The following is a 17,962-nucleotide window of genomic DNA, read 5'->3' as shown; positions in this document are numbered from 1 at the left end:
GAAAAATCATCAATTCGTTTGCCCGAGTTTATGAGAATTTTCACCCAACTTCCAGTCTCCATAGCCAATCAGTTCTTGGAACCGCATACCCGATGCCGACATCCCTCTCTTGTTGGCTCCCCTCGTCAGCAGGCTTCGATAACTAAACGTCCATTTCTAGCACTGACGAAAGAGCTCAAGCTTGACACAGCCCTCAATCCTCAGCAGCACCGCCCACCATGCTCCCGGAAGTTGCGACACTACGCCCTGCGCCAGTCCCGGGACGCAAGGTTTCATATCCGGATTCTTAGCGCGGACTCAGAACCCCGCTCTTCCCTACGCGGTCAGCACATGCGCGGCAGCTCTTTTCCTTCTTCTTCCACTTCCACTACCTTCCACCGTCCGGGAGTCGCCGCCACCGCCGCCGAGGAGTCAGGAAGTTCAAGATGGCCGCCGCGGAGACCCAGTCGCTGCGGGAGCAGACAGAGTAAGTAGTCTCTGTGAGTGGGCCAGAGGCTGGAGCCCGGGGACTGCCGAGTGGGAGCTGCACGGGCGGGCGGGAAAGTTCGGGCCTAACGGCGAGAGTCAAACTTTGCCTTCTCCGGCGCGATTCGTTGTGGGGTGGGAGGCATGGGGAGCAGGCGGCCTTCGAGCTTCCTTCTCTCAGAGGCCGCGGCTGCTGGGGTGAAGGCGGCCGCGGCCTGCAGCGCGTCGTTGCCCCGGGAGGCGTAGGCGCGAGCGGCCTCTACAGGTCCGGTGCGCGTGGCGGCAGTGAGGTCGCGCTTTCCCATTCCTCCCTTGGGGACCCATCTAAGCTCCCTGGCCGCGGCTCTTAGCGGCATCGGTGTTGGGGACACGAGGGTCAGTGGCAGCAGGCGGGGCAAGCCCAAGTCTTTTCTTCCTCTTGCGGTACCCCCAGTCGTCCTTTTACTGGTGTCAGTTTAGGACCTGAAAGCAGAGCGCGGAGGTGGTGGGGTCACACTCTCTGGCCATCCCAGAGCTAGTCTGTGGCTAGCAGGATACTTGATCTCGTCACCTTGTATTCTTTAGTCCAGCAGTCACCCAGTATTGTTTTGTTTTGTTTTGTTTTTTTGAGTGCCTGCCGCCAGCTTTTTTTTTTTTACCAACTTGCAAACTTGAGGCAAAGTGAGATAGAGTCTTTGGTTTTGAGGCCTGGCATTTTTTTTTTTTGTTTTTTTTTGCTTGAGTTTATAACCCTTTAGGAGGACGAGGACGAGTGGAAGGAGTAGTTGGAATTGCTAGCTACTGCCAAACCACTTTATATCTATAATTAAGCTAATATAAGAATCCATGCGGCCAAATGAAAAATGAAAAAAAAAAAACATACGTGTGTATGCTGCAAGGTTAACCATTGGTTAACTAAAAGCAGTATTTTGCTCTTCATGTCTATGTTAGGAAAACTCAAACAAGAACCATAATAGAGAGAATGGATTTTACGGCAATGTTCCTATAGCGACCGTTTTTTTTGCATCTGCACTGTCTCATCTGTTTCCAGCCATTTTAGAAAGAGGTATAGTCTCCCAGCAAGTTGTGACTGAGCGATAGGAGAAATCTTTGCCACCAGACAACCTGACACTTAATTGCTGTACGTCCAGTTTTGGGCTCTTCAATCATCTGCATTACTCAGCTAGGCGGAAAAACGGAATTTTTAACTAAGGGCTTTTCAAAACTGCTGTATTATCTTTATAATTTGCCTTAGCAGAGAACAAATGGATTCTGAAGTTTTAAACTAGCTTTAACCTCTTACTGTTTCTCACCGAGTTCATTGTGTGGCACAGTTACAGTGTTTATGCCAATACAGTGCAGATCTCATGCTATGTGGTTACATTTTCTACTAATCTGAAAATTTCTGTAGTATTATGTCCATTTATTTGATTTTAGGGATGTTTGAGATTCATTTCGAGGAGTGGGTTAGTCATTTTATTCGCATACTGTTTTCAAATAATATTAGACTTAATAATTTAAAAAATACATATTCAGGCCTCTACTGTATGAATAACAGAGATAGTCTTTAATTTCCCTTCCCTTCCCCACAGAACACTTGGTGTAAATGGAATATTTGGTCTGTATATGTCTCACTTTCAGTAGTTTGAAAGTATTTAACAAAGACGATAACCATTTGGTATGAAAGCAAACACTGTGCCTGGTGCTCACAGTGAGTCCTTGAATATAGTGTCTACAGCAGTTCTTTAGAGAACACTTGAATAGTTTACAGTTATATGGAATCTATTCAAAATAGAAAATTTAGAAAGAATAAATATAAAAAGTAGCTTTTAAGCTTCCTGAAGGCTTTAATTCTTTTAACAACCCTATAGAGGTAGATGCTTTTATTTTCCTGTTTTAAAGATGATGAAACTGAAACACAGAGAAATTGAGTAACTTGCTCAAGGTCACCCTAAGTGGCACACCCATTTAAACTCAGGCAGTCTGGTTCTAAAGCCCTGCTGCTAACTATTGAACTGTCTGGCCTCCCACTGTACAATGTGGCTTCTTTTTAAATTGCTTTTCAAGTATGAAATTATTTTTATTTTTTCCACTGTCCCAGAAAGATCCATTTTTTGATGTGATGTGTCTAATTTATTGAGACCTAATTTCTCAAACCTGATTTGGCAAAGCAGGGACCAGAGGGAAGGTTTTAAGACTAGTTAGTCTTTTGGACCCATTCTGATTTTTATATCTACATTAATTCTTTTTATTCATTTTATTTATTTTTGAAACATGAGCTCTTGTCACCCAGGCTGGAGTACAGTGACACTATCATGGCTCACTGTAGCCTCAACCTCAAGTGATCCTCCTACCCCAGCCTCCGGAGTAGCTGGGACCACAGGTATGCAACACCACGCTCAACTAATTTTTTTTTTTTTTTTTTTTGAGACAGAGTCTCACTTTGTCTCCAGGCTAGATTGCAATGGTATGATATTGGCTCACTGAAACCTTGGACTCTGGTTCAAGCAATTCTCCTGCCGCAGCCTCCCGAGTAGCTGGGATTACAGGCATGTACCAACACGCCCTGCTAATTTTTGTATTTTTAGCAGAGACAGGGTTTCACCTTGTTGGCCAGGATGGTCTCAATCTCCTGACTGCGTGATCCACCCGCCTCAGCCTCCCAAAGCTCTGGGATTACAGGCGTGAGCTACCGTGCCCGGCCATGCCTAGCTAATTTTTAAATATTTTTGTAGAGGCAGAGTCTTCCCATGTTGCCCAGGCTGTTCTTGAACTACTGGGCTCAAGTGCTGCAGGTACTAGGGAGTCTGAGGCAGGAGGATCATTTGAGCCTAGGAGTTTGAATCCAGCCCAGGCAACATAGCCAGACCCAGTTTCTTAAAAGATGTATACATTTTAACTTGTCAGAGAAATAGGCTTAATTACTTTCCTGGTAAAGTAGCAGTGGCGTTCACTTTGCTCATCACTAAAAAAAATTTGTAAAGAACTGTCTAGCTTAAAAACGGCTTTATTCGTACACAAATTTAAATCAATCAGTTCTCTGTGTCTCTATATTTTGAATGCCTACCAAATAAATTCACTAAGACTATTACTCTTTGGAAAAAAATGTGAAAGAGGAAGTTAAAATAACACTGGTGGTTGGTGATTGGTGACTATTTTATTTTATTTTATTTGTTTGAGACCGAGTCTCTGTTGCCCAGGCTGGAGTGCAGTAGCACGATCTCGGCTCACTACAACTGCTGCCTCCCGGGTTCAAGTGATTCTCCTGTCCCTGTCTTCTGAGTAGCTGCGATTACAGGCGTGTAATTACAGGCACACACCACCACGCCCTGCTAATTTTTGTATTTTTAGTAGAGACAGGATTTCATCATGTCGGCCAGGCTGGTCTCGAACGCCTGACCTCAGGTGATCCGTCAGTCTCGGCCTCACAAAGTGTTGGGATTACAGGTGTGAGCCTCTGCACCTGACTGTGACTATATTATTTTAAAGGCGTTCCATGATTTTCATTCATTGTTCTGGATGCCTCAAGACTTGACTTTTTTAAAAGGTAAAACTTAATAAAGCAAATATACAAATACTGTTAAGTACCCCCATGTTATGTGCACTTCTCATTCACCTTTGCTTCCAAATAATGTGATCCGAAGAATGTATCCACTCAATAGGTTCTCAATAAATATTTATTTTGTGATAAACCTGTTGTGACCAAGTTGGTATACACATCCACTTGGCTAAATGTGGGATGTTAAATTGTAAAATGGTAATGTTAAAGCGTAAATTTATATAAATGAAATGTATATGGCCTATATTTATTGTCAGTATAAACTATCCAAGAGGACCATTAGGTATCTTAACAGGAAAACTTTTTCTTGAGCTTTATAAGAAAGTCATTGATAATAAACCTAATTTAGCTATTTTAGCACAAGCCCATTGTATGTAATACATTATGCCATTGACTCAATCTTTCAAGTTTCCCAGATTGACCTGGTCAGACTTTAGTTGTTACTTTTAGTGACATTTGCATTGAGAGATGAGCTGAGACTGGTAAAGATCCATTGTATGCCTAGCCCCTGTAAAGAAAACGCTATAATTAAGGTTAACCTAATTGTACCAAGCTGGTAACATTTTTAGCAGGAACCTACTCATTATTTCTTGAGATAATACTCATTAATTTACAATGGAAACTAGTCACTCATGGAAATGACCCTTCTACAGTGATACTGGTCATCAGGATGTATGTCTGATTCCCAGAAGCTCTAGGAGCTAGATTTTTTTTTTTTTTTTTTTTTTTTTTTTTGATAGAAGTTGATTCCTCTGTGGGTAAACTCTTGAGAATTTTTAGTGAAACTCCTAAGATTTTTGTAACTTGTTAGCATTAGAAAAGATAAGGGTTCAAAAAACTGATTTTCCTTTGGGAGGGGTTGATGAGATATAAGTAATTTTGAATATCACTCATTCAAAAATAGGTGTGTGCTATGTGTGTGCACTGTGTGAGGCACTGGAGATAAAACTGAGCAAAGCAAAATCTTTCAAGTTCTAAGAGTCTGTAATAGATAATGTAAACCATCTTTAAGCAACTTCTATATGTTTTTTGTTTGTTTGTTTTTGAGACAGAGTTTTGCTCTTGTTGCCCAGGCTGCAGTGCAATGGCGTGATCTCAGCTCACCACAACCTCTGCCTCCCAGGTTCAAACAATTCTCCTGCCTCAGCCTCCCGAGTAGCTGGGATTACAGGCATGCGCCACCATGCCTAGCTAATTTTTTTGTATTTTTAGTAGAGATGGGGTTTCTCCATGTTGGTCAGGCTGGTCTTGAGCTTTGGACCTCAGATGATCCCCCTACCTCAGCCTCCCAAAGTGCTAGGATTACAGGTGTGAGCCACTGTGCCCAGCTTTTTTTGTTTGTTTGTTTGTTTGTTTTTTGAGATGGAGTCTTGTTCGCCACCCAGGCTGGAGTGCAGTGGCACAATCTTGAGTCACTGCTGCCTTCGCCTCCCAGGTTCAAGCACTTCTCCTGCCTCAGCCTCCGGAATAGCTGGGATTACAGGCATCCGCCATTATACCTGGTTAGTTTTTTGTATTTTTGTAGAGACAGTTTCACCATGTTGGCCAGGCTGGTCTTGAACTCCTGACCTCAAGTGATCTGCCTGCTTCAGCCTCCCAAAGTTCTGGGTTTATAGGTGTGAGCCACTGTGCCTGACCTTATGTTATTCTAAATATATAATTGACACAAACAATACTTACTGAGCACCTGCTATAGATTAGATAATCTAGGCCCTTAGACACAGAACAGTGAACTAAAATGAAAATTCTGCTCATAGAGTGCTTACAATATGATAGGGAGAGACAAACAATAATTATATTAGTGGTAACAGTTGCTTTGGAGAAAAATGTTAAGCACAGAAGGAGAGTATGTGTGCAGTGGGGTGGTTTTGCATTTAAAATAGATTGATCAGGAAAACTTGTTTGAGAAAGTGACGTTTAAGCAAAGACCTAAGGTAGGCAAAGGTAGCCAGGAATGCATGTATCTGGGGAAAGCGTTCCTGGCAGGAGAAACAGGTACCACGTACCTGAGATGTGAGTATGCCTATTGAAGGAGCATGGTGTGGCTGGAGCAGGGTGACCGTGGGAGAAGAGTGTTAGGTTTAGAGTGTTGGGGATTTTGGGGCTGTAAGTATAGGACCTTTTGCTCTGAATGAGGTAGAAAGCAATAAAGTTTCACAAAGAATAGTGACATAATCTGACTTCTAAAGCATCTTAATCAAATGGAAGATCTTTTGACTGACTTGGAATACTGGCCTTCTCACTGGTTTGTTGTATGTGTGACCTTAGGCAAGTCCCTTGAACCTCAGAAGTCTCAAATGGGGAGAAATTTCTTGAACACCTAGTGTGACAGCCTTTTATACTATGAACTCCTTTAATTTTCGTAAGCCCTATGATTTGTCAGTACTATTTCCCCATGTTTTACAGTTGAGGAAACTGAGGCACAGAAGAGCAACTTGCCTAAGCTTACAATAGCTTTGTCATGTTGGAGGCAGCATTTAAACCAGGTACTTTGACTCCACAATCTATGCTCTTTGATGCTGTTCCTTAAAATAACATTCTTATTAGCAGCCCTTTCAGCTCCACAGGATTTTTGTAAATAAATATATTTATCTAGCATCTATACAATAATAATAGCTTATTTGGGGGTGGAGGGGATTTGGTCTGTGCTAGGCACTGTCATAAGCATTTAGCATCTATTCACTGTGTAAACTTCATAACACCTTTTCAGGTAGGTACTATTATTTTCTCCATCATGTAGATGAGATGCCTGAGGATCACTTGCCAAGACCGCACAACTAGTAAGTAATGGAACTGGGGTTTGAACCCAGGCAGTCTGGCTCCAGAGATGCTTAACCACTCGACTATCCTTTGTCTTGAGGACAGTCTTGAGTTAAAACTCAAAACTTTAGGTAATTTTGAATTTGAGCTTAGTGACTAGAATTTTGTACTTTGGGCACTAGATTTTATATGCCTAAAGGTAATTCTCAATCTTTAAAGACTCTCCTACCTTCATAACTTGAATTAGCCTAAATTTTTCTCAGACTTTTCCCCCTGTAAGTCAAGGTTCAGGAAAAAGAGACCTTCTGGATTATGGGATGAGAGATTTCTGGGGGAAAAGGATGAGAATATAGCCTGTATAAAGAACAAAGTTAAAATGCGTTGGAATCTTTTTTACTGAAATCTATGTGACTTCTTTCCCTTCCATAATAAAGGAATGATGGTGTTTTGTTTTTTTGTTTTTGAGATGGGGTCTTCCTTTGTTGCCCAGGCTGGAGTGCAGTGGCGTGGTACTGCAGCCTTTTACTCCTGGGCTCAAGTGCTACCCTCCTAGGTTCAAGTGATCCTACCTCAGCCTTTTGAGTAGCTGGGACTATAAGCACATGCTACCACACCCAGTTAATTTAAATTTTTTGGTAGAGATAGAGTCTCGCCGTGGTGCCTAGGTGGTCTTGAATTTTCCTGGGCTCAAGGAATCCTCCCACCTCAGCCTCCCAAAGTGTGGGGTTACAAATGTGAACCACTGCACATAGCCTGGTGTTGTTTTTTTAATACCAAGATACTGCACTTCTTCCAATTCTTTGAGAAAAATTAATGATCCAGAGAACACTACTTTATTTGTCCTGTGTCTTCTCATACTCCATTAGAGAGAAGTCAACCCAAATTAAAACCTGACTTTGACCAGAGAACGTAGCTTCTCCTGCACATCTCTTAAATACCTTTTCCTGCCAGAAATGGAAGTTGGCAATGTGACATCCAAAAATCAAAGTTCTTTGAGTATGATACCCTGTAGTGGCTGTGTGTTTTTCACTCCCCCTCATTGCTGTCAACTAATTAATAACTTCTCAGTCATACCACCATTCTCTCTGTCCCCCACCCCTTCTCCCAGCAAGTTTGTTCAAGACTGTGAGACCTGGCTAGACAACCTACTTTTGCAGTTCGTGGACCTCTGTGACTCCAGTGAACCTTTAATTTTCTCTCAACCACCCACTCCTAGAATCATATACTATTTTGTCATCTCCTAGACTTTGTCTACTTGGAATCTTTTTTTTTTTTTTAAGAGATGGAAAGTTCTCTCTGTTGCCCAGGCTGGAGTGCAATGGTACAATCATAGGTCATTGCAGCTGCAAACTCCTGGGCTCAAGTGGTCTTCCACCTCAGCCTCCTGAGTAGCTGGGACTACGGTTGTGCACCACCGCGCCTGGCTCCACTTGGAATCTTAACCTCAATGCCTTTCACAACACTGATCTACTTGAAGTTTGCTATATATAACTGCCTTTCTCACCGTCTTTCTCTATCTGAAATGCCCCTTTTTCCCTTCTTGTTAATTCCTTACTCATTCTCTAGGGCAGTGTTACTCAACGTGTTTTTTGTTGTTGTTGTTGTTGTTTAAGACAGGGTCTTGCTCTGTCGCCCAGGCTGGAGTGCAGTGGCGCCATCATGGCTCGTTGCAGCCTTGACCTCCCAGGCTCAAGTAATCCTCCCACCTCAGCCCTCTGAGTAGCTGGGACTACAGGTTCGCGCTGCCACACCTAGCTCATGTTTTTGATTTTTAGTAGAGATGAGGTCTCACTATGTTGCCCAGGCTTGTCTTGAACTCCTGGGTTCAAGTGATTCTCCCACCTTGGCCTTCCATAGTGCTGGGATTACAGACCTGAGCCATTGTGCCTGGGCTAACCTTTATTTTTTAATCCCTGTCCTTTCTCAGTAAATATTTCTTCTGTCCTCCGAAAGTCCCTGCTTAACAAATTGGTTTCTTTCTGTGATCTATAAAACGCTGTCCCTGACTGTTCTCAAAATGAGTTTAGGTGATCCTTCAGGGTTCCCATAATGCCCCTATTCGTGTCTTCATCATTGCACTTCTCCAGTATTTGATGGTTATGTACCACCAGATATTAATTTCTTTGAGGGAGGCAAATCCTGGTTTTGGGTGCTGTGTCACCCAGGCTGGAGTGTAATGGCATGATCTTGGCTCACTGCAACCTCTGCCTCCCAGGTTCAAGCGATTCTCCTGCCTCAGCCTCCTGAGTAGCTGGGATTACAGGCACGTGCCACTATGCCTGGCTAATTTTTGTATTTTTGGTAGAGACGGGGTTTCACCATGTTAGTCAGGCTGGTCTTGAATTCCTGACCTCAGGTGATCCGCCCATCTCAGCTTCCCAAAGTGCTGGGATTACAGACGGGAGCCACTGCACCTGGCTTGTACATCTGTTTTCCTGCCACTTGGCTTAATGCTTACTTGTAGTTGGTGAGGTTTTTTCAAATGTTAAAGAGATTCTAAGTAGACTGATGAATTCTTAGGTTGAAAGGATAAACTTACTAAAAGTATAGGAGTATATAATATGAAGACCTGACAAAATAAACCATAGCTTCCTCCAAAAATAGTATGATGGCCTGAATCTAGATAATTTAAGGCCATTCTTGGTCTGATATTCTAGGATGATGGTTTATTATGGAGTAACTTTTAAAGAGAACGTTAAATAATGCTTTTGACCCAGTATTTAACCTGGGGTTATTAAACACCAAAGACTTGATAAAATAATTTAGAATCATAAACTCTTTAACTCAGCGTAAGCCAAACATTTAAGCACAGAATCCCCCACTTTATTATTTATTTCCAAAGCATCTGTTAACGTGAATGTATTTTGGGAAACTGAGTTCTCATTTGAAATTCAGAGAGATTAAATCACTTGCTGAATGAATATTGGGTTGAACTATATTAAATTGCTGATATTAGACTTGTTGACTTACAAAAGGCCCTTCCATGTGGTTCAACCGAATGTCATATGATTGCTTAGTGGCAACTACAAATCTAGAGTCCTAACTTCTGGTTTAGTTCTCTTTGAAGATTTAACTTTTGAGGATGTGTTTATACTGTCACCTTTATCAGTATCAGCTACCAGTGCACACTGATTGAGTGCTTATTTTGGGTATAGCTCAGTATTGGCTCTAGAGTTTTGTTTTGTTTTTAAGGTATAAGATGAAATCCGCTCAAAACAAGTGACCTGGTGGGTTTATTGTAGCAACACCAAGTTTTATGAATTTCAAGTGGAGAAAGAGATTAATCTTCCAGTGTATGTTAATAGTTATTAGTCTTACTAAAAAAGAAAATGGGCCCTTTGGTTGTTAATGTGTGAGAAATGTTGGTTTAAAAATTAAGTTACTGAGTGGCTCCTTGAACTAAATCAATGTTAATGAGGTTTTGCTGTGCCTGGTTTGTTTTTCCCTTTTTCTCTAACCTGTAATTTTTAAGCTCGCTCCATTAGGGATTTCCTCTAATACTTCTGGTGAGTTCAACCATTAGAAACACAATAAAGTTGTGTCACTATCCAACTCAGTTCTTGCATAGACCTTCTTTGAAATAAAATGTGTGAAGCTGTTCTGAAAAAATTTTAGTGACTGACTTCATGTATTACATTGAGATGTATTTTCTCATTACTGTTATTTTGTTATAATTCTTTGAATACTTGATAAATGATATGATTTTAAAGTGTGTTTGATATATTTATAGGATGGAAGATGCTAATTCTGAAAAGAGTGTAAATGAAGAAAATGGAGAAGTATCAGAAGACCAGTCTCAAAATAAGCACAGTCGTCACAAAAAAAAGAAGCATAAACACAGAAGTAAACATAAGAAACATAAACATTCCTCAGAAGAAGACAAGGATAAAAAACATAAACATAAGCATAAACACAAGAAACACAAAAGAAAAGAGGTTATCGATGCTTCTGATAAAGAGGGTATGTCTCCAGCAAAAAGAACTAAACTTGATGATTTAGCTTTGCTAGAAGACTTGGAAAAACAGAGAGCCTTGATTAAGGCCGAACTTGATAATGAGTTAATGGAAGGAAAGGTCCAATCTGGTATGGGGCTCATTTTGCAAGGTTATGAGTCTGGCTCTGAAGAAGAGGGGGAGATTCATGAGAAGGCAAGAAATGGAAATAGGTCTAGTACTAGATCTTCAAGTACAAAGGGGAAACTTGAACTTGTGGACAATAAAAATACTACAAAAAAACGAAGTAAAAGCAGATCCAAAGAACGGACTAGACATAGGTCTGATAAAAAGAAAAGTAAGGGGGGTATTGAAATCGTTAAAGAGAAAACAACTAGGAGCAAGTCAAAGGAGAGAAAAAAATCTAAAAGCCCATCCAAAAGAAGTAAGTCTCAAGATCAAGCAAGGAAATCAAAATCCCCTATCCTTAGAAGGCGATCTCAAGAGAAAATTGGTAAGGCCAGATCTCCTACTGATGATAAGGTTAAAATTGAAGATAAAAGTAAATCAAAAGATAGGAAAAAATCCCCAATTGTAAATGAAAGTAGAAGTCGCGATCGATGTAAAAAATCCAGATCCCCAATTGATTTAAGAGGTAAATCCAAAGACGGAAGGTCACGGTCCAAAGAGAGAAAATCAAAACGGTCTGAAACTGATAAAGAAAAGAAGCCAATTAAATCTCCCTCTAAAGATGCTTCATCTGGGAAGGAAAATAGGTCACCCAGTAGAAGACCTGGTCGTAGTCCTAAAAGAAGAAGTTTGTCTCCAAAACCACGTGATAAATCAAGAAGAAGCAGGTCTCCACTTTTAAATGATAGAAGATCGAAGCAGAGCAAATCTCCCTCTCGAACACTGTCTCCTGGTAGAAGAGCCAAGAGCCGATCCTTAGAAAGAAAACGAAGAGAACCGGAGAGAAGACGACTTTCTTCTCCCAGGTAACGTTTACAAAATGTTAAAGCTTTTTACCAATGCATGAGATTTTACACGGAAAACTAGAACTTGTGGACAATTAAAAATGAAGTAGTAAGTAAAAATAAGTGAAGTAGTGACGAGTTTCATAATTTTAAGTAATCCAGTCCATTAACCATGTTAATATTTGCACTTTTGTCAATGGGTATTGTAATTATAGGTGTTTAACAAATACTGAGCTTGATGATAGAATTGGGTTTTTTTTCACATTGTTGATTTAATACCTAGTTTGCTAAGGCACTCCTTTCAATCCATGTAATTTGGCTGATAAATCTTCATTGGGAGCGTGCAGAGAGAGGATTATTACTTCATTGAACAGTGATAGGCTGAAACTTTTTGAAAAGGGGGAAAGGTAATCAGTTTAACAATTGTGTTCTGTTCATTTTCTTGTATTTGCATGAGTTTTAAATTTTAACAGTATAAATAAAAACCAATACCAACATTTTTTGGTCCCCAAGGTATAATTAAAATGGAAAATTTTGTAATACATATAATCTCATTGTTGACAAGTAGTCCTCTTAAGCTTAAGAAGAATAGTATAAAAAATTATTTCCTACTATTTGAATAATATATTGTCTTAGTTCTTATAAATCCTCATGTGATTATCTTAACTCATCAGGTGAAGGGGCTCTCATACCTAATTTATAAATGGAGAAATAGAATCAGAGAATTTATATAATTTACCTAGGATCATAGAACGGAAGTATTTGCAGGGAGGAGGAGTGTTTATACCACTTAAACTACTTTAGAAACTGATTTCTTAATATCTTTTATATTTAATATTTACATATTATGAAATTGCCAGCCAGGTTTTGCTTATTAAAAGAATATTGGCTTATACTGTGTAAGGATGTTATTAATTCCTAGCCATTTACTGTGTTCATATTAATATTTTCTGTGAATGGGTATAAATACAAACTGACCCTGAAAGTGAAGTCATCATATTTTCAGAGAAATTTCAAATTTAATTTCCAAGTGCTATGTCTTAAGAGAGTCTTGTTGGCACTGTAATTAAATAGCCCCTTTTTCCTTTGGCTTCCTGGATGGAGGCAGTTATTAGTTTTACTGATTCTGTTATCTCAAGTGCTTCTTAATTATCCTGGTGGTCTTTCAGTTTGCTTTCAGTTTGAAGAGCAAATTCTGAGGAGTTTATATTAAAGACTAGAGCTGAGTATTTGAAACAAAATTTATTTTTAATTACAGAAGTGGTGCATACTTATTAAAGAGAAATCCAAATAAGCCTGTAAATTGGCTCCCTTTTCATTTCTCCAGTACTACTCCTTAGAAATTTATGTTCTCTTAGCTCTTTCATTGTACAGACAATAACATGGATATGAGGGATTTTTTTTTTGTTTTGTTTATGAAACTGGAGTCATTCATATTCACATGTGGCTTTTTTCAGGAAACATTTCTGTGACAAAACATAGAGATTCTGTTTCATTCTGCCTAACAGCAACTGATATTTCAATGTAGATGTATTACAGTATCATTCTCCTGTTGAAACTGATGAAAAATTTAGGCTGGTTCCAATTTTTCACTATTATATGCAAAGATGTCCATTGGTTATGTGTGAGGTTTATTTATAGAATAGATTCATAAAAGTGGACTTGCAAAGTCTCAGGGTATGTATATTTACATTTTGGAAAGTTATTGCTAAATTTCCATCCAGGAAAGTTAGATCAATTTCTACTTCTTTGACTACGTAAACTGCCCTTTTTCCTAAAACTTTATTAGGAAAGTTTAGGAAGATCTTTATTACCAGGATACCATATAGTATTTTGTCACCCTTAAAACAAAAAAACCCCAAAAATTGTTTTAATCGAAATTTCTTAGATGGCTAGTGAGGATGAACATGTTTATTTTCTTTCTTTTTCTTTCTTTTTTTTTTTTTTTTATTTTGAGACGGAGTCTCGCTCTTTTGCCTGGCTGGAGTGCAGTGGTGCAGTCTCGGCTCACTGCAACCTCCGCTTCCTGGGTTCAAGCAGTTCTCCTGCTTCAGCCTCCCCAAGTAGCTGGGACTATAGGCGCGTGCCACCATACCCTGCTAATTTTTTTTTTTTTTTTTTTTTTTGCATTTTTAGTAGAGACGAGGTTTCCCCATGTTGGCCAGGCTGTTCTCGAACTCTTGACCTCAAGTGATCGCCTGCCTTGGTCTCCCAAAATGTTGGAATTACAGGCATGAGCCACTGTGCCTGGCCCGTTTACATTTTTTAACTGGTCTTTGAGATTGCGCGTGTGGGCGAGCAGATTAAATAAGAGTTTCCTCAGATGACCCTATCAAGAAAGCACTACCAAGAAGTAAGCACTGCAGATCTGAGTCAAAGTCTACCTTGCTCATTTTGGCTGGATCAGAGAAAGATTCTTGGGTTCTGTATACTGTGCTGAAACATGCAAGACAGGTTGTGTTTTTAGGTTTTTATTAAATGAGGAAGGCTGGGTGCAGTGGCTCACGCCTGTAGTCCAGCACTTTGGGGAGGCTGGGACAGGTGGATCACCTGAGGTCGGGAGTTCGAGACCAGCTTGACCGACATGGAGAAATCCTGTCTCTACTAAAAATACAAAATTAGCTGGGTGTGATGGCTCATGCCTGTAATCCCAGCTACTCGAGGCTGAGGCAGGAGAATCGCTTGAAGCTGGGAGATGGAGGTTGCAGTGAGCCGAGATCACACCATTGCACTACAGCCTGGACAACAAGAACTAAACTCCGTCTCAAAAAATAATAATAAATTAGGAAAATACTGTAATGTTATTATTTGATTATGTAGACAAACCTATTTACAGTCTGACTGTTCAGATTAAATAGTTGTGTCCAAACCTGGAATAACATTAAGAAATGTTCAAAACCTGTTTTGAAAAATTAAGCTGTAGAAAGGCCTGTTGTAATACAAATATCACATTAAACGAGTAAAACTCACTGAAAGGTACTTCTGTGATAAGTATTGAAAAGTTGGGTTTTTGTGGGGTTTTTTGGGGAGGCTGGAGGCAAGGTCACACTCTTGTCATCCAGGCTGGAGTGCAGTGGCATGATCTCTGCTCACTGCAGCTTCTGCCTCCCAGACTCACGCCATCCTCCCACTTGAGCCTCCCTAGTAGTTGGGACTATCTTCACATGCCACCACACTTGTCTAATTTTTATATTTTTTGTAGAGATAGGGTTTCGCCATGTTACCCAGGCTGGTCTCAAACTCCTGAGCTTAAGTGATCCGTCTGCCTCAGCTTCCCAAAGTGCTGGGATTACGAGTGTGAGCCACCACACCTAGCTATTGTTTTTGGTTTTTTGAGACAAGTTCTCACTCTGTCACTTGGGCTGCAATGGCACAAACACAGCTACTGCAGCCTCAACCTCGTGGGCTCAGGTGATCCTCCCTCAGCCTCTGAAAGTGCTGGGATTACAAGTGTGAACCACTGTGCCTGGCCTATTATACTTGACATTAAAAATAAGATTTTTGGCCAGGCATGGTGGCTCACGCCTGTAACCTCAGCACTTTTGGAGGCCAAGGGAGAACCACTTGAGGCCAGGAGTTCGAGACCAACCTGGGCAACATAGCGAGACCCCCATCACTACAAAACAAAATTAGTCAGGTGTGGTGGCATGCCCTTAACGGTTCCAGCTACTCAGGGCGGGCTGAAATGGAAGGATTGCCTGAGCCTGGGAGGTCAAGGCTGCAGTGACCCATGTTCGCGCCACTGCACTCCAGTCTAGGTGACAGAGTTAGACCCTGTCTCAAAAAAAAAAAAAAAAAGAAGAGATCCTTAATTGGAGAAATGTCAAAATGTAGAAAGAAAAAGTCTTCAATGGAAATGGGATATTTGAGTAAATGGAATATTATACTCACGTGGGCAGGTTTTATTTGGGTTGTTTATTTGAAATTAGAATCAGTAACTTTACTGGTATGAATAACCTTTAGTAATTCTTCAAATTGTGGGACCAGAGGAAATAAGACCTTTCATTGTTTGCCTGCAATAACACTAAAATGTCATTGTGGCCATCTGAGTAAGTTTTGTTACAAAACACATTAATTAGAGTTCACTCTCTTTAGGCTAGTGTGCCTTTTCTTACAGATATTCCTTGCATATAGAAAAAAAATCATTTACTTTGATTTATTTTTCTTTTAACTTGCATTTGATCCCCTTAAGAACACGACCTCGAGATGATATCCTCAGTAGACGTGAAAGATCAAAAGATGCCAGCCCCATCAATAGATGGTCTCCAACCCGAAGAAGAAGTAGGTCTCCCATTAGAAGGAGGTCTCGTTCCCCACTCAGACGTAGCAGGTCTCCAAGAAGAAGAAGCAGGTCTCCTCGGAGAAGGTAAAGACATTTCATCCTTGTGATTCATTAAACTCTGAATGTTTTTAAACCACCCATGAGCTCAGTTGGTAGGTTTTCTTTTGACCAGTTTTCTCTGAAAAATCGTAGTTGTGTTCCCAGTTTCCTTTTACCAGCAGTCTTTACACGTGGGTTTTCTTTTATATCGTTTCCTTTGAATTTTAACCAAATCATTACTCATTTAAGATGCAATAAAATTAATCTTTTAAGAGTAGGACTTTTTTCTCTCTTTTATGAGAGATAAATATTAAATGAGCCAGGCTTAGGGATTTTTTTTTTTTTTAACTGGCAAGGTAGATCATATAGTAGTAAATATGTAGTCCAGTTTCTTATCATTTTATATTAATTTTGCATATTGATAGTTACTGTAGACTTTGGCCAAGGCCTATTTAATTTGCCATAGAAACCACTTTATCTGAAGCATATGTAATCAGTAGTAGGTTAAAAAGGTGGTTTATAAAGCAGGGAATCATTTTTTAAAATTCATACATACATGAAATATTTTGATATAAAACATAAATGGGTATTTGTTCGCCCATCTTTTAACATTTTTAATTGAAGTAATAAATGAATGTAATTCTTAAAAAACAAAGGCTTATATTGTAGTCATCTCTACATATCTCTCAGAATTTTTGTATGCTGTATTCCTAGAAGTGGAAATGCATGGTCTGAGTACACTCTGGACAATGAGGGGTTTTATTTATTTATTTTTTTTTTAGACAAAGTCTCACTCTGTTGCCCAGGCTGGAGTGCAATGGCGCAATCTCACTGCAACCTCCACCTCCCGAGTTCAAGCAATTCTTCTGCCTCAGCCTCTCAAGTAGCTGGGACTACAGAGGTGCGCGTGCCACCATGCCCGGCTAAATTTTTTTTTTTTTTTTTTGTATTTTTTTAAATAGAGGTGGAGTTTCACCATGTTGGTCAGGCTGGTCTCAAACTCCTGACCCCAAGTGATCCGCCCGTCTCTGCCTCCTGAAGTGCGGCGATTACAAGCATGAGCTGCTGCACGCAGCCACAATGAGGGTTTTTAATACCACCCCTCACCCGTGTTTCTCTTTTGCCTATTTTCATCACACGTTTTTGTTCTTCTAGAGTCAGTATAATCATTGTGATCATGTATGTATTCATTGCTGGGCAAATAGTCGGGGGAGGAGGGCAGAGAGGACCTGCCTTCTGAGACGGCTAGTCTGCTGGCTCCAAGCTCATCTTACGACTTGCTTTTTTCTCTCTCCCCTTTTTATAAAAAATTTCTTGTGTTCTGAAATTTTATTATGTGCCTCTGTATGTGGATCTTTATCCCCATTTATTTTCCTAATTACTAGATAGGGCCTTTAAAGCAGGGAGTTTATGGCCTTCTGGGAAATGTTTGTGCTTTGTTTTGTTTTCTTTCTGTTTTTTTCCAATTGGACCTTCCGTATTGCTCCGTATATTAATGTTTTATTCTTTTTTTCCAGAAATAGTTTTTCTTATCTCTCAGACAATAGCGAGGTTATTTTGTGTGATTTTTGTTCTTTATAGTTTTCTTTGCTATATTTTGTTTCTTCTCACATTCCTTTTACTGCATGTTTACCTTTCATTTGAAGACTTTTCTCACACAGCTGGACCCTTCATTGCTGCCTATTCTGACTTAATATTTTGGTACTCAGAAAGCTGAATGGGATTTTTCTTCTATTGTGACAGTGTAGAACTTGTCGGCTAGTGGTTATCACTTCAGAGTAATTAGATATTTTTGGATATCAGTGACTGTAGATGTATTGTCTTAGGCTATGAGTTTTCCAGAATCCTTTCATCTCCTCCTGGGAAATAGACCTGGCTACCAGTAGAGTTCTCTTTCTTCATAATGTAAGCTTCCTTATAATCCCTCCATTTTTGGTGTGTGCCTCTCAGCATCTGGAATGGCCAACGCTTC

The 17,962-nt window shown here is 40.1% G+C and overlaps 1 protein-coding gene across 50 annotated transcripts in view; it reads left to right on the top strand.

Annotated features, from left to right (window-relative positions):
- The first annotated feature begins 299 nt into the window (after window positions 1-299).
- The window catches only part of PRP4K (pre-mRNA processing factor kinase PRP4K), a 43,738-nt gene continuing 26,075 nt past the window's right edge, over window positions 300-17,962 (top strand). For 45 of the 50 annotated variants that reach the window (XR_006697409.2, XR_012434301.1, XR_012434299.1 and 42 more), the window contains exons 1-3: window positions 300-466; window positions 10,494-11,690; window positions 15,862-16,035. Coding sequence is in view for 1 of the 50 variants with exons in the window: in XM_005554144.4 (XP_005554201.1) it covers window positions 426-466; window positions 10,494-11,690; window positions 15,862-16,035 (1,412 nt within the window). In the remaining 49 variants the exon portion in view is untranslated. Of the gene's footprint in view, window positions 467-6,409; window positions 6,490-10,493; window positions 11,691-15,861; window positions 16,036-17,962 lie in introns of all 50 variants that reach the window. The other 5 variants (XR_012434306.1, XR_012434305.1, XR_012434304.1 and 2 more) reach the window with 1 other exon arrangement.

This window comes from Macaca fascicularis, chromosome 4 (assembly GCF_037993035.2).
Source record: "Macaca fascicularis isolate 582-1 chromosome 4, T2T-MFA8v1.1".
In the NCBI taxonomy this organism is placed as follows: domain Eukaryota; kingdom Metazoa; phylum Chordata; class Mammalia; order Primates; family Cercopithecidae; genus Macaca; species Macaca fascicularis.
The sequence above is the reverse complement of the archived record's forward strand: the minus strand, read 5'-3'. Positions and strand labels throughout refer to the sequence as shown.